At 45.1% G+C, this 14,476-nt stretch overlaps 1 protein-coding gene across 1 annotated transcript in view; it reads left to right on the forward strand.

The window, feature by feature from the left end:
* Positions 1-558: 558 nt before the first annotated feature.
* LOC104384645 (transmembrane channel-like protein 2) overlaps positions 559-14,476 on the forward strand; it is a 93,539-nt gene continuing 79,621 nt past the window's right edge. The window contains 1 exon segment of the mRNA XM_086615171.1: positions 559-615. Within this exon segment, the coding sequence (XP_086471297.1) occupies positions 559-615 (57 nt within the window).

Consider the following 14,476-nt stretch of genomic DNA (forward strand, 5'->3'; position numbering starts at 1 on the left):
GGTGAGCAACTGAACAGAGGTTGCTCGCTGTCAGCTGGACAGCAAGTCTGGCAACAAGGGTGCATCTTTGCTCCCAAAGTTTTCTCAGCCACTCCTAGGCATAACAGTATTCATTAAAAAGGTAATCCAAAATCTCTCATATGTCACTGTATCTTTCCATGGCTTAATGACAATATTGACACAGACTTCAATGGTTGAACTCAGACTCTGAGAACAAGCACTGTCATGCTGGATTTTAAGTCCTACCTCTTGTTAACCAGCCTGTACAATAGGTAACAGCCTCATGTTATCAACCCCTTTATTCACACCCTTCCACCTCTACGGAAACTTTCTTACCAGTTTAAGAGTTTCACAAACCTCTTCACCAGCTGCATGCAATAAAAAAGATTTACAAATCCAAGACTCTTAAGGTGTAAAACCCATAACCCCCAGGCTTAAATCCTGGCCTGCATTGGGTTTGTGTGGTCAGGTTTTGGGAGCAAGGGGGCTACAAGGGTGGCTTCTGTGAGAAGCTGCTAGAAGGCTCCCCCATGTCCGATAACACCAGCCGACTCCAAGATGGACCCACCACTGGCCAAAGTCAAGCCAATTGGTGATGGTGGTAGTGCCTTTATGGTAACATATTTAAGAAGGGGGAACAAAAACTGCACAACAGCAATTGCAACTAGAGAGAGGATTGAGAGTATGTGAGAGAAACAACTCTGCAGCCACCAAAGTCAGTGAAGAAGGGCGGGGAGGAGGTGCACCAGGCTCCAGAGTAGATTCCCCTGCAGCCCATGGTGAAGACCATGGTGAGGCAGGCTGTCCTCTTGCAGCCCATGGAGGTCCGTGGTGGAGAAGATACCCACCCAGGCCCGAGGAGGGCCCCATGCTGGAGCAGGTAGATGCCCAAATGAGGCTGTGACTCTACAGGAAGCTCACACTGGAGCAGGTTCCTGTCAGGACCTGAGGCCATGTGCAGAGAGGAGCCCATGCTGGAGCAGATTTGCTGGGAGGAGCTGTGACCCTGTGGGGGACCCACACTGGAGCAGTCTGTCCTTGAGGGGTTGCACCCCGCGGAAAGGTCCCATGTTAGAGAAGTTCATGGAGGGAACCCCATGCTGGAACAGGGGAAGAGTGTGAGGAGTCCTCCCCATGAGGAGGGAGAAGTGGGAGAAATAGCGTGTGACGAACTGACCCCAAACCCCATTCCTTGTCCCCCTGCACTGCTTGGAAAGGGTAGAGAAATTGGGACCAAAGTTAAGACCAGGAAGAAGGGAAGAATAGGGAGAATGTGTTTTGAGATTTAGGTTTTATTTCTCGTTATTCCACTCTGATTTTGATTGGTAATAAATTAAACTAATTTCCCCAAGTCGAGTCTGTTTGGCCTGTGATGGTAACTGATGAGTCATCTCCCTGTCCTTATCTCAACCCACGAGGCTTTTGTTATATTTTCTCTCCCCTGTCCAGCTGAGGAGGGGAGCGATAGAGCAGCTTTGGTGGGTACCTGGCATCCAGCCAGGGTCAACCCACCGCATGGCCCTACAAAGTTTTTGGCCGAGTTCTCATGGATAATGGTAGAAGAAAGTTTTCATTCATGGTCAATGTAAACATTTATACTAGCATGGGCCACATCAACATGTTTGTGAACTTGCTTACTTTAACTCAGAAACACAGACACTTAAGTGCTCTTTCAATTACTTGCTCAAAAATATCAGCTGCCAGTTTACAAACTTCTCTTGCAAAATATTCCTCAGGAAGCAGATTTGTTTTAAAATGCACTTTGTTGTATCAAAACAAACAAAAAAAACTTTGCAAGTGACTAAATTATCTAGAGTGTCATTGCTTGAGGCATTTCCTCTCTTTACTTGTCAGAGAGCAGGTAAGGATGTAGGAACCAGTGTATTTTTAATTAATGTTTCCTGGGTGCCATACACAAGTTTGTTGATCTGTTTAGACTTTAAAAAATCCCCTGATTTTCTATTAAAATATTCAACTTCCAAATATTGAGGGAAGTCACTAAGTGGTACTTGCTTAATCGCCAAGTATAGAATCAACTACTCTCATCTGAGCCAGCTCTTCAGAAACGGCAGTTTTTAACAAAGGTATGTGCTCTCTGTTAACAATGACACAGAGCTCCTGGTGACAAAGTCATTTAGGAGCACAAATAGCTGGACTCTCTCCTGAATTTCAGAAAAATCTAGGTTTCCCTGATCTGCTACATGCTGCCTTCTGTAAGAAAAAGACCAAACCAAACCATATTCCTTCAGTCTTGTAGCCTCTGCCCTGTTCAAACATGAGAAAGTGAATTGCTTCTCTGGACCAAGAGGTTTGAGAAAAAGATGCTTAATATAGGCCAAAGGAAAGCCTTAAGGTTAATGCTATATTAAAATTCCTTAAACATGAAAAAACAAAGGCATCTTTAGAAGCTACAGACCATTTTGGAGGAAAAATAGTCATATAGGACTCAATCTGATCTACATCCCATCCAACGCAGGCTTTTGCTGTGCTCTGCCTCTTTCTGATGCTTCAGGATTCTGTCATTTTTATACTCTGGATATGTTTTATGGCATATTATGCCAATGAGATATTTTAAACATGAGCATGACTTTGTGAAGTGGTGCCTTGGGCTGATTATTCCTCCATTTAAACCAGCAAAATAGAGGAGACAGGCACAGTGATGAGTTACTGTCAAAACACGAAAAGAGTGATGCGATTAGATGTAATGGCAGGGCCAAACCCCTTGTCCCTTACAGACAGATTTTAAGCATGACCAAGGCACAGTCGATTTAAAGACTTGTATTTGAGCATGGCTCTAGGCAGCCTGCCCATGACTAGAGAAAACAGAAGGGATAAAGAAAAAGTGTAGGCTCCCAAACTCAGGCAGGCAGCCTCTAGGTACCCTGGTAAGAGCTCCACACTCCAGACTCTCGCTTGCACGAGCAGTAAAGGTTGGGTTTCCCTTCGTGTACATCACAGAGGCAGAGCGACTTTCAGCACAATGACAAAGATGGTGTCATCTACTCTTTGAGAGATTCCTGAAGCCCCGATGTTAACCCCAGCACTGTTACTAACCCACTCAGTGCTCTGCAGGAAGGCAGTGTTTCCCCTTACACCCTTGTCCACTCAGGCTGCAGACTTGCTGGGGAAAGGGCTGTCTTCTCCTCTGTGGCGAGTGCTGCCTGACCTCAGCGTGCCCTAGGCCCATGTTGACCTTGGCCTCCTTGCCATAACGGCATCTAAGAAACCCCCCTCCAGGCTGACTTTCTGCCACGAATGCAGAACTTAAACACACTGCGACACACAATGTGTATAGTGAAGGGGACTTTGATGCACCATGACACATTTATTCTTAGATTTATTATTTATATGCTGGTACCATCTACTGGGCGCTAAAGATGGCCCATGCAGAAGGGAGGACAGGTCTACGTGGGTCCTCCATGAGGATCTTGGAGCTGCTTGGACACAGCCACCGTTCCTGCTGCAACTGCAACCTATTTATTTTTCTGGCTTTGGGAGGCCTTCACTAAGATGTCATTTCTTTGGCAAAGCCAGGAACACAAATATACCTCAAAGAATGGTGATTATCTCAGGAATTTCTGTGCTGAGCAAATGAGTCACTGAGTTTTTAGCCCCCAACACTGAACAAAAATCTAATAAGAAAAGCTTAGAGGGAGGAAAAAGTTCATTTAACCAAAGAGAAGGACTTCTAGTTGCAAAGAAAATGAATTAAATAGTCTGTTTATCTTGAACTATGTGTGGAGATGTCATTCATCAAAAGATAATGCAATTTATTCCTCTGACATTTGCCAGTGACTCTCAAGAGCTTTGATTACAAAATCTGTACTGCCAGGCTCTAATTTTGTTTAAAGTTTGCCTGCTTAGTAAGAAGTGTTTAAAGTAAGAAGAGTCTGGCTAATGTTTCTGATCTGAAAAACCATTGTTAAACATTACCAATAAAATAGTGAAAATGGTGATGCTGGATCTAGAAGGGTGCAATGGTCAAAACCAGAATTTGCTTCTCATTTCTTTCATTTTTCTCCTCTCAAAGAGTTATATCAATAAATTTCTATAAGGATTTTATCTTCTGTATGCACCCTGAAAAAAAAATTTCTTAACACCATATATACTCTGTTGATGATGAGCTTACATCTTTTAACAACAGAAAACATAGTTTACTAACATGCATATAGAGTATGAGGGGACAGAGCTAACAACTTGTTGAGAGTGAAGACTCTGGCTTCCTCTGGCTCTTTGCCTGTGCATGTGCCCTCTTTAAAGCAACCAACAAAAGCAATAATGTGGGAGCCAGCCTGACCTCTTGTCTGTGAGAGGGATGGTAAAGAGAAATATAAAGGAAAAAAATAAACGAGAGCTCTCATTTTGGAAAGAAATATAATTTACTGTGCAATAAAGGAGCGAGAAAAAGAAGGGTTTGGTATTGCTTGCCAAATTTCATCAAATCCACAAGAAAGTCGAGCTGTCAACCAATCAATTCACGTTTACATCTCAGCTTCAAAATCTAAGATCTAAACAGCAAAACTGAATTTTACTAAGAGTCAGTCCAAAGTACTGCAAATCACAGATTTTTAAACTAAGCACAGCCTTTATTTGTTTGACCCAGACAGAAATTAGGATAGGAATGCAGAGCTGGGCAGGCCACTCACTAGGTTGAGAGGTAAAAATCCCAAAGTGCTTGTCAATGTTATATCCCCTTGAATATATTTGGATCTGGCATGCCACACCAAGGTCTACTCTGCTACCCAACTCCGCAGCTGGAAGTTGATCTGGTCTCTTTGATATATGAATTACAAGGGCAATTAAAATAATGAGTAGTGGAAAAGTGCATGTTATTATGATACCTGTGTAATCTAACTAGTGTCGCTTTCCTTTCTATGAATTATAAATTTCTATAAAACACACACACGCTTGATTTGAAAGGCTGGGCCTTAAGATCTTTTTCAATCCCGTTCCATTGTAATACAAGAGCATGCCACTTTCTCAAGATCAAAAGTACAGTATTTATAGCTAACAGAAGTGTTTGATGGATTGCTCTGGGACACAGCAGAGTCAGCGACCCAAGAAAACGAAATTTCATTTGTTGTGGCTACGAAATATGCATAAAGATTTTCAAACTCACTTATAAAAATTCAACAAAGCTTTCAAAATACAGTTGCTGAAAAGTGGTCAGCAGTGGAAGGAGGAAAGAGGGAAGGCGCCACAGCCTCCGTTCTGCTGGTGAGCTCCTGAACAGCCATGCAGCAAAATACTCCAGGTCAGATAGAAACGTTTCCAAGTTTACGTGGGGTACATAGCACAGCTTGGCTGAAACTTCAGCACAGATGATCACAAGAATAAGAAAATGGAAATGAACCCTCCGTGAAGTCTGCATTTGAAGAAGTATTTTGGAGCTATTTGAATTGGGAAGTGCTGGATTGCAATACAAGAAGAGCCCTTGTCTGACATCTCATCTCTATTAGAGAGTGAAACTCTAGAAAAACATGTTTCCACACGGTGTATCATCAACATGAAGCTCTCCAGCTGTTTTCATTGCACTGTATGGTGTCACTTGATAAGCACAGAAAGGACATTTTAAATATCTCAAGAGCAAACTGAATTTTACTAAGGAAAGAAAAGGAATAGAGGATTTGGAACCTTGCTGTTTAAGTGAGATCCCTTCTGGCAACATTTATTAGATTAAAATACAGTCCCGTACTTTGGATATGTCTTCATTTTGCTTTAAAGAACATTTCGATCCATTGCATGGGAGATGGTGGATGGCGAGACTATTACACTTCAGGGAGTCAAACCCAGGCCCATTTAATCCTGTTTTTTAATAGATCACTCAGAAGGCTGCAGTTCCTGTGGCTTTTTACAACCAGTCCTCTTATTAATTGCATTGCAGTGATGAAAGACCAAGAGAATAAACTGGGGCACACTGACCCACCCACTGTATATTCTAAATTTAACAGACAAAATAATTCCTGCCCCAAAGACCTCCAGCTCTTCAAACATACGCAGAGAGACTCCTGGAAAATTGTGTCAAATGGGACAAAACATGATTCCTGCAGTAGTATCCTCATGCAACTCCAATCAATCGGTCCATGCAAAACCAGCAAGGAGGCAGCTTGATGGCTGGCAGGGCTTTTACCCCGTGCCCTAGGGGCCGTTCCCCATCACGGGTACCGCTCAGCTCCCCACTCTGTGCTGCAACTCTGCATTGCCTCAGACAGCGCAGAAACCTGGGCTAAATTTGCTCCTGCAGGAAAACATGCTACTTGTCCCTCCACACTGTATTTTTGGCCAAGAGTGGAGTGTCATCCATTCAGCCCATCACAGGCATCCAACAGGGCGATGAATTTCTTCCGATCGTTTAATCTATTTCAAAGGATAAAAGACACTCTTACAAGGAGCCAATTGAGCTGCAATACGATTCCTGCATGGCACAGTTTAGTATTTAATAGAAGTATCACCATCTGTTCTGGCTTTAAACAATAAAATTGGAGACAACGGAACCAGCAGCTGCAATCATTTTGAAAAAGAAACAGAGACAGAGGAAAGAACACACACAGTACATGCACAGAAAATGATTGCAGGGGAAACTTTCTCAAGGTACTCTGCAAGCGAGAGCTTATTGCTATGTTCTGTATTCTGCACAGCACGTATCCATCATATTTTTTCTTATGTTTTAGGCGCAAACCAGCAGGGGAAAGGAGGAAATAGAGCTCTGCGCTTAAACATCAATGCTAATTTCTTCACAGCAAGACCTTTTTCTGATACTGGAGAGACGATAAGGTTAAATGCAGTGAGGAAGACAACACTTTTCTCTATGGGCTACAAAAGGGTCCAAGTTGGAGCTGGGGTTTATTTCCTGCTGAATCAAAGGTCTGCATTTTCCACAAGGCATGCCTTTGCCAGCAACCCCACATTGAGGCGCACTAATGTTTCTGGAATCAAGAGTAATACATTGAACACGCGTGAATTACGGTCGCAGTAAAGTCACAGGCAGACTATGTTCCTTTTCTACATCTTTTTCTAGACAGCTTCTCTGCTAGTAAGCTAAAGCAATAGTTTGATTATTTTCACCAGCCCTCATACAGAGTGTCTCCAGTCAAACAGTTATAGCTTGGACTAGAAATTTAGTTGCATTTGAAAAGGTAAAATTATATTTCAAAGTACTTTTCTAAGGAAAATTTTGAAGCTGAATAAAAATAAACCAAGTAGATGATAAATCTTTTAGAGTGTGTGTAAGAACATGACGGTGAAAAAGTCTGTAAGGATACGCAACAGAAGAACTAAGAGTCCATACTTGATTTTAAGCTTATATCATCTTTATACCTTATTCCAATGACACCTGTCAAAATCAAGAATAGTATAGCTACCGTCAGGAGAGTTAAATACACATTAAAAAAGCACAGCCGGAATCAAGCTCAGTGTCTTAATGTCTCACACATTTGGTACTCCTCTTTAAAAAAAAAAAAATCCTTCTGTGAACTGAAAGCTTTGCCAAGATCTTCAGAGGAATATCATGGGGGTAATACTAGCAGAAGGGATATCGAGATCAGCTCATGTCTTTAAGAGCAGATTTGGTGAAATAGCTGGTAAACAGAAACAGTCAGCCTGAATTAAAAGCCAAAACAACTTCCCTTTGTATGTACTACACCAAGTAATGCACTGTAAATAAATGGAGTTAATATACAGCCTTGAAGACGGCAGAGAGACCTTGAAACAAAGTCTTATTCTTCATATAAATGAGTGTGACAATACTGAAGACCCCGCAGCCAAGCCTATTTGTGCTAGTTTAAGAACAGCTGAGTGTCAACCTTGATTTTCTTAGTAATTCAGTCTACAACATGAGAGAAGCTTCAACTGAAATTTCACTAAACTTGACTCTCAAACATTTGCCGTTAGGATTTTCTCTTTCCTAAGTTCTGTACTTTCTCTTGGCAGCCCTCCCTGCCTCCTTGCTTGTAACCAGGTTTAGTGAAAAGTGGCTTGGGTCACCCCACCTGCCTATAAGAGATGATCATAAATCATATGCTATGACCACATCACATGCAAATTTGAAGATCAGAAAAGCTGCATGACTATTTGCCCTGTGTTGTCACTGAAATCCAGTGCAAAGACAGATGCCCAAATCAGATTCCAAAAAGACAGTCTAGACGTATATTTTACTCATGTCAAACGTTTTCTTGGACTAGGTTGCATTTTCTTCACTATGCCTCTTATCTTGAAGCTTTTTCAAAATTCTCCTAGTTCACTGTACTTTGGAAACCTAGAAGGGAAGCCTCCAGCAGAAGTCAGTTTCAGTAAGACATACTGGAGGACTCTAACTGATACAGTCATGGGGAAAGAGCTGAGCAACAAAATTAATTAGAAGATGAGAAAGGTTGTGTTAAAAAATTATGCAAGTTGAGCTAATGTACTGGAAAGCTGCTTTTAAGAATGATGAACTTCAGAAAAATTAATACAAAGTTAAAGCAGTAGCATCCAAGGTGGCAAAATCTGAGCTGGACAGATTTATTTCACTGTTTTAACACAACTTTTGTAGATGCAATAACCTTTTCCTGTAAATAGCTTGTCTAACATGGGCGCCAAGTTGAAACTTGGATAGCACAGTACTGGTTTTGTTTGGACATCTGCTGCTACTGCTCTTATTTATATATTGCTGGTGAATGCTTGACTTGTTTGCAGTAAACATGATTGTTACTGAAGGTTTGAAGCATATGTGTCACATCTATGGAGCTAAGCAGTGAAGAACATGGAGCTGGTGGATGCACTTTGAAATGTGCAATGAAATCAGCTATTTCAACTCTGGATATCGCCAAAAAATTTGGTCTTAGTGAAGCAAGATGTAGCCTTTTCAGGTCTGAGGCATGCAAGAAAAATCAGTATATATAAACCAGTTTCATTTGCTTGCTTCCTTTACGCAGCGCTAACAGGACACACAGAAGACTTACACTGATTAACCAAGATAAAGCAATTGATATGCTCCTGAAGGGACTTGTTATTCTGTCACATGTAAAAGAAAATATTCTGCTGAAGCATGTTTTCTTGCCATGTGTTACGAAATCATTAATATAGTCTAGTCATTAATACTGACAAGGTTGAGATAGTATATAACTTAGTGTGATATTTAAAGAATAAAATAAAATTTGAAAATCTCTCCTTTGAGCTGCACCCTGGCTTGAGACATATACTGACAGACGTGTGAGGACTGTGAGTGGTAGAGGTGAGATGTCCCACCATGTGGATGAGAACACCTGCAGAGCCCCAGCCATAGAAGAGCTACCACCCCACACCACAGAGAACTAGCAGAGTCCAGCTGGCATCCTGGTTCAATAACAGGTACCAGCAGGTACAAGTATCAGCTCTTCTGTACTACAGCTGACTCCTGCCAACATCTCACCGTAGAGGCCACCTGCCAGGAAGCAGGGAAGTGATGGGGAAGCATCCCTGCTGCCGGGAAGAAGCAGTATCTCCCTCAGGACCGTCCCCCCTCACCCAGGCTCCCATGCCTGGCACACACAACCAGCAGACAACCTGCTGCCTAGCTACGCTTGTCTCTGCTAAACCGTAAGTAAACAAATTTAGAGTTATTCCATCTGCCTTGGGATATTCAGATGTTCACAAAGATTAGCAAGGCTAATAATAACCCCGGGTTCCCTCCCTGCCACAGTCAGTGAAGGAAGAGGAGCTTTCTGGACCGTGTCATGTCAAAATGAGATCCGTTCCTTCTGCTGACCTGTCTGCACAATTTCAAGACATTTTCAAGGAACATCCCTCCCAGCAGCAGAAAAACACCTTTTCACAACCTTAAAAAGAAAAGAGGCAAACAACTAGTACACTTGATTCAAAATCTTGACTATTGTTCATAATGTGTCGATAAACAATGAATGCAATATATGTAATGCACAATGAGTGGACACAAGTTACATCTATACCGAAAGACAAATTAAATTCAATGAACTCAAAAGTCCCACTAAATTCTCTGTGGAGACCTGGGGTTGTCTACAGAAAAGAACCCCTGCATGCACCAATGCAGACATATGAAAGTTTCACCCAGGAGTGGGGCTGTTATTTTGTTAGCTGTGCTACTAAAATAAAGCTATCCTACTGCATATAAAACAAAGATACCTGTTTGGTTATTTACAATTAGTGTCATTCAGCTGTCCACGTTTCTAGGAAAACTCTGGCTCAATCTGCTGCTTCTGTGTTGTTCTTACCATGTTTTCCTATGACCTTAGTTTGATTAACGTCAAGGTAAGGCCCATGTGGTCTGTAAGTCCATCATTAAGACTCTGATAAAAGCTCCTCTTGCAAAAGTGTAACTGTATTTGAACTACAGCTGCGTCAAAGGGCTAAAGGCTGGTCTCTAATACACTGACTTGCCCTCTGGAGAATCTGCTTTTACTGTCTTAACACTATCAAAGCCCAGAGAGGCTGAATTAACCTTTTTAGATAATCACACATTAGCTAAGTGTGTGAGAAGCACCCGAAGTCATCCTGTGCCTGAAGAGATGCCACCAAGTTTCCTCTCAGCCAAGTCAATAACCATCTGCACGTCACTAACAGCAGACGGTGTGAGGAACAACTCTGCATTAACCTACTGTCGTGGTTTTTTTTTTTGGACTGAGGGTCGAGACAAGAACCGAAAAGGGAGCACCCACCAACCATGGTCTCGGGCAAAACATGACTCAGGCTTTCTTAATAAAACAAAAACAATTTATTAACAGTTACTAAACAAAAGACAAAAGGGAACGAAACCGGTTACTTGAGAGGAGAAAGAGAAAACAAGGCCCGATCTTAAAACAACACCTCCCCACCCCCTATTTTCCTTTCGTTCCTGGCTCTGTCTTCCCCCCAGCGGCGCAGGGAGACAGGGAATGGGGGAGTACAGGTCAGTTCATCCATGTTGTTCACTGCCGCCTCTTTCTTAAAGGAGGAGGAGTCTTTACACCATTTTTCCCTTGCTTCGGTGGATCCCCTACTCACAAAGAAAAAGTCCCCAAACTTTTCCAAAGTAAGTCCTGCCCGCAGGATTGCAATCCTCCCCATGGATCGCACCAGTTCGGGCTTTACCAGTCTCGGCCTCTTAGGGAGCTGCTGCCACTCGCGTCGGCGTGGGTCGTCCCACGGTCTCCAGATGCCTCCACGACCTCGTCGTGCATTCCATGCCCCATTATCAACAGTACCTGGTCGCGCATCCCCTGCTCCACGACCTCTCCTGGGCTCAGGCATCTCCTTCCCGACGTGGGTTTCTCCACAGGCCACGAGTGGGCCGCTGCTCCGCCGAGTACACCCTGGCTGCAGGGGGGCCGCCTGCCATCTCACACCGATTTGCAAGGGAAGCCTCAGCTCCAGCACACCTCCTCCTGCTCCATCTTTGCTGACCCGGTCGTGGTGGTTGTCTTCTCTTAGATATTAATCCTCTCTGGGGGAGCTCGGCCCGGCGGGCACCCCGGGAGCGGGGCGCTTACCGAGTCCCCCATGCGGCTCCCCGGCGCCATCTTGAGCACATGGCGCCGGCCCGGGCCCGGGCCCGAGCGGCCGCTCGGCCGGGAGCCGGGAGCGAGGGCAGCGCCCTCCTGCTCCCTCCTCGCTCCTGAGCGAAAAAAAGCCCTTTTCCCGCCCCTTTGTCCCAACTTAAATAGGGCAATTCGCAGAGGCGCCGCCTTGGCTCAACCTCCCCCGGGGGGGATGGGACTCAGATCTGGTGGCACAGGGAGCAAATCCCCTCCCCTGCCACCAGAACACCCCCCACACATCAAACTATCACATTCCACCCCTCGCCTCTGCGAATTCCCTATTTAGGCACAACTTCACTTAAAACATTGAACAAGAACACACATTTCACAAACAATCCACCCCTAGTCCCTTCACCAAACACAACAATCAAAGTTTCCTAAGGTCCTTCTGTTTTCACCACTCTGGAGTCCATGTTTTGCCCGTTACCTCTCCCAATCACTATTCCTATCTCGAATTCCTCAGCCCCACGTTGGGCGCCACAATTGTCGTGGTTTTTTTTTTTGGACTGAGGGTCGAGACAAGAACCGAAAAGGGAGCACCCACCAACCATGGTCTCGGGCAAAACATGACTCAGGCTTTCTTAATAAAACAAAAACAATTTATTAACAGTTACTAAACAAAAGACAAAAGGGAACGAAACCGGTTACTTGAGAGGAGAAAGAGAAAACAAGGCCCGATCTTAAAACAACACCTCCCCACCCCCTATTTTCCTTTCGTTCCTGGCTCTGTCTTCCCCCCAGCGGCGCAGGGAGACAGGGAATGGGGGAGTACAGGTCAGTTCATCCATGTTGTTCACTGCCGCCTCTTTCTTAAAGGAGGAGGAGTCTTTACACCATTTTTCCCTTGCTTCGGTGGATCCCCTACTCACAAAGAAAAAGTCCCCAAACTTTTCCAAAGTAAGTCCTGCCCGCAGGATTGCAATCCTCCCCATGGATCGCACCAGTTCGGGCTTTACCAGTCTCGGCCTCTTAGGGAGCTGCTGCCACTCGCGTCGGCGTGGGTCGTCCCACGGTCTCCAGATGCCTCCACGACCTCGTCGTGCATTCCATGCCCCATTATCAACAGTACCTGGTCGCGCATCCCCTGCTCCACGACCTCTCCTGGGCTCAGGCATCTCCTTCCCGACGTGGGTTTCTCCACAGGCCACGAGTGGGCCGCTGCTCCGCCGAGTACACCCTGGCTGCAGGGGGGCCGCCTGCCATCTCACACCGATTTGCAAGGGAAGCCTCAGCTCCAGCACACCTCCTCCTGCTCCATCTTTGCTGACCCGGTCGTTGTGGTTGTCTTCTCTTAGATATTAATCCTCTCTGGGGGAGCTCGGCCCGGCGGGCACCCCGGGAGCGGGGCGCTTACCGAGTCCCCCATGCGGCTCCCCGGCGCCATCTTGAGCACATGGCGCCGGCCCGGGCCCGGGCCCGAGCGGCCGCTCGGCCGGGAGCCGGGAGCGAGGGCAGCGCCCTCCTGCTCCCTCCTCGCTCCTGAGCGAAAAAAAGCCCTTTTCCCGCCCCTTTGTCCCAACTTAAATAGGGCAATTCGCAGAGGCGCCGCCTTGGCTCAACCTCCCCCGGGGGGGATGGGACTCAGATCTGGTGGCACAGGGAGCAAATCCCCTCCCCTGCCACCAGAACACCCCCCACACATCAAACTATCACACCTACCCATCAGCAGAGAGCACGATGTTCTCTGGGACGAGTTTCATGAGGATTTAGATTTACAATGTCGGTTTAAAGATGCATTCAGGGCAGGATCTGTCTCAGTTATTGACACTTTCATTCAACAGATGTCTACATCTGAGCAAGCATGTGAGGATGCACTTCACAGTCAGCAGAGAAAGCAAGAGACTTCAGTGCTCCAACCCATGGCATATCTGAGATATCTGCATGGTGGAGAGCTTGAATCCTCTGCAGTACTCACTGCTCTCCACTGACTAGAAACTGAGCCAGAAATCATAGATTTCATAGAATTTCTAGGTTGGAAAAGACCTTAGAGATCATCCAGTCCAACCGTCCCTGATCTCCCTTTAAACCATGTCCCTAAGCAGTACATCCACCCTTTTCTTAAACACATCCAGGGATGGGGACTCAACCACCTCCCTGGGCAGCCTATTCCAGTGACTGACAACCCTTTCAGAGAAGAAATTCTTTCTAACATCCAACCTGAACCTCCCCTGACTAAGCTTATACCCATTTCCTCTTGTCCTATCACCCATCACTAATGTAAAGAGCCCTTCCCCCATCTCCCCACCATCCCTTCTCAAGTATTTGTAGGCCATAATCAGGTCTCCCCTCAGCCTCCTCTTCTCCAGGCTAAACAGCCCCAGTTCCCTCAGCCACTCCCCATAAGTTTTATTTTCCAGCCCCTTGACCAGTTTAGTCGCCCTTCTTTGGACTCGCTCCAGGAGCTCAATATCTCTCTTAAAGCGAGGGGCCCAAAACTGGACGCAATATTCCAGGTGCGGCCTCACCAGTGCTGAGTACAGGGGCAGGATCACTTCCCTATTCCTGCTGGTCACACTATTCTTGATACATGCCAGTATCCCACTGGCCTTCTTGGCCACCTGGGCACACGGCTGGCTCATATCAAGCCGGTAGTCAACAAACACCCCCAGGTCCTTCTCCACCAGGCAGCTCTCCAGCCACTCTTTCCTGAGCCTATAGTGATGCTTGGGGTTTTTACACCCCAAGTGAAGGACTCTGCACTTGGCCTTATTAAAGCTCATGCCATTGGCCTCAGCCCAACGATCCAGTCTATAAATGACTGTAAATGAAAAAAAGTCTGTAAATATAAAAAGTCTGTGAATGACTAGTTCAGACAGGAACACCAACACTGTAGGTAGCTAAACTCAGAGGAGACGATCTGTTCATACATCCTTCAATTGCCTTACAATATACGTCATACACTGAATTAAATTGTGTTGTCTATTTATGATTCATTTAGTTATTGGAGGAGTGTGTCAGCTAATTCCTAA

The sequence above is a fragment of the Tauraco erythrolophus genome, chromosome 7, assembly GCF_009769465.1.
Source record: "Tauraco erythrolophus isolate bTauEry1 chromosome 7, bTauEry1.pri, whole genome shotgun sequence".
In the NCBI taxonomy this organism is placed as follows: domain Eukaryota; kingdom Metazoa; phylum Chordata; class Aves; order Musophagiformes; family Musophagidae; genus Tauraco; species Tauraco erythrolophus.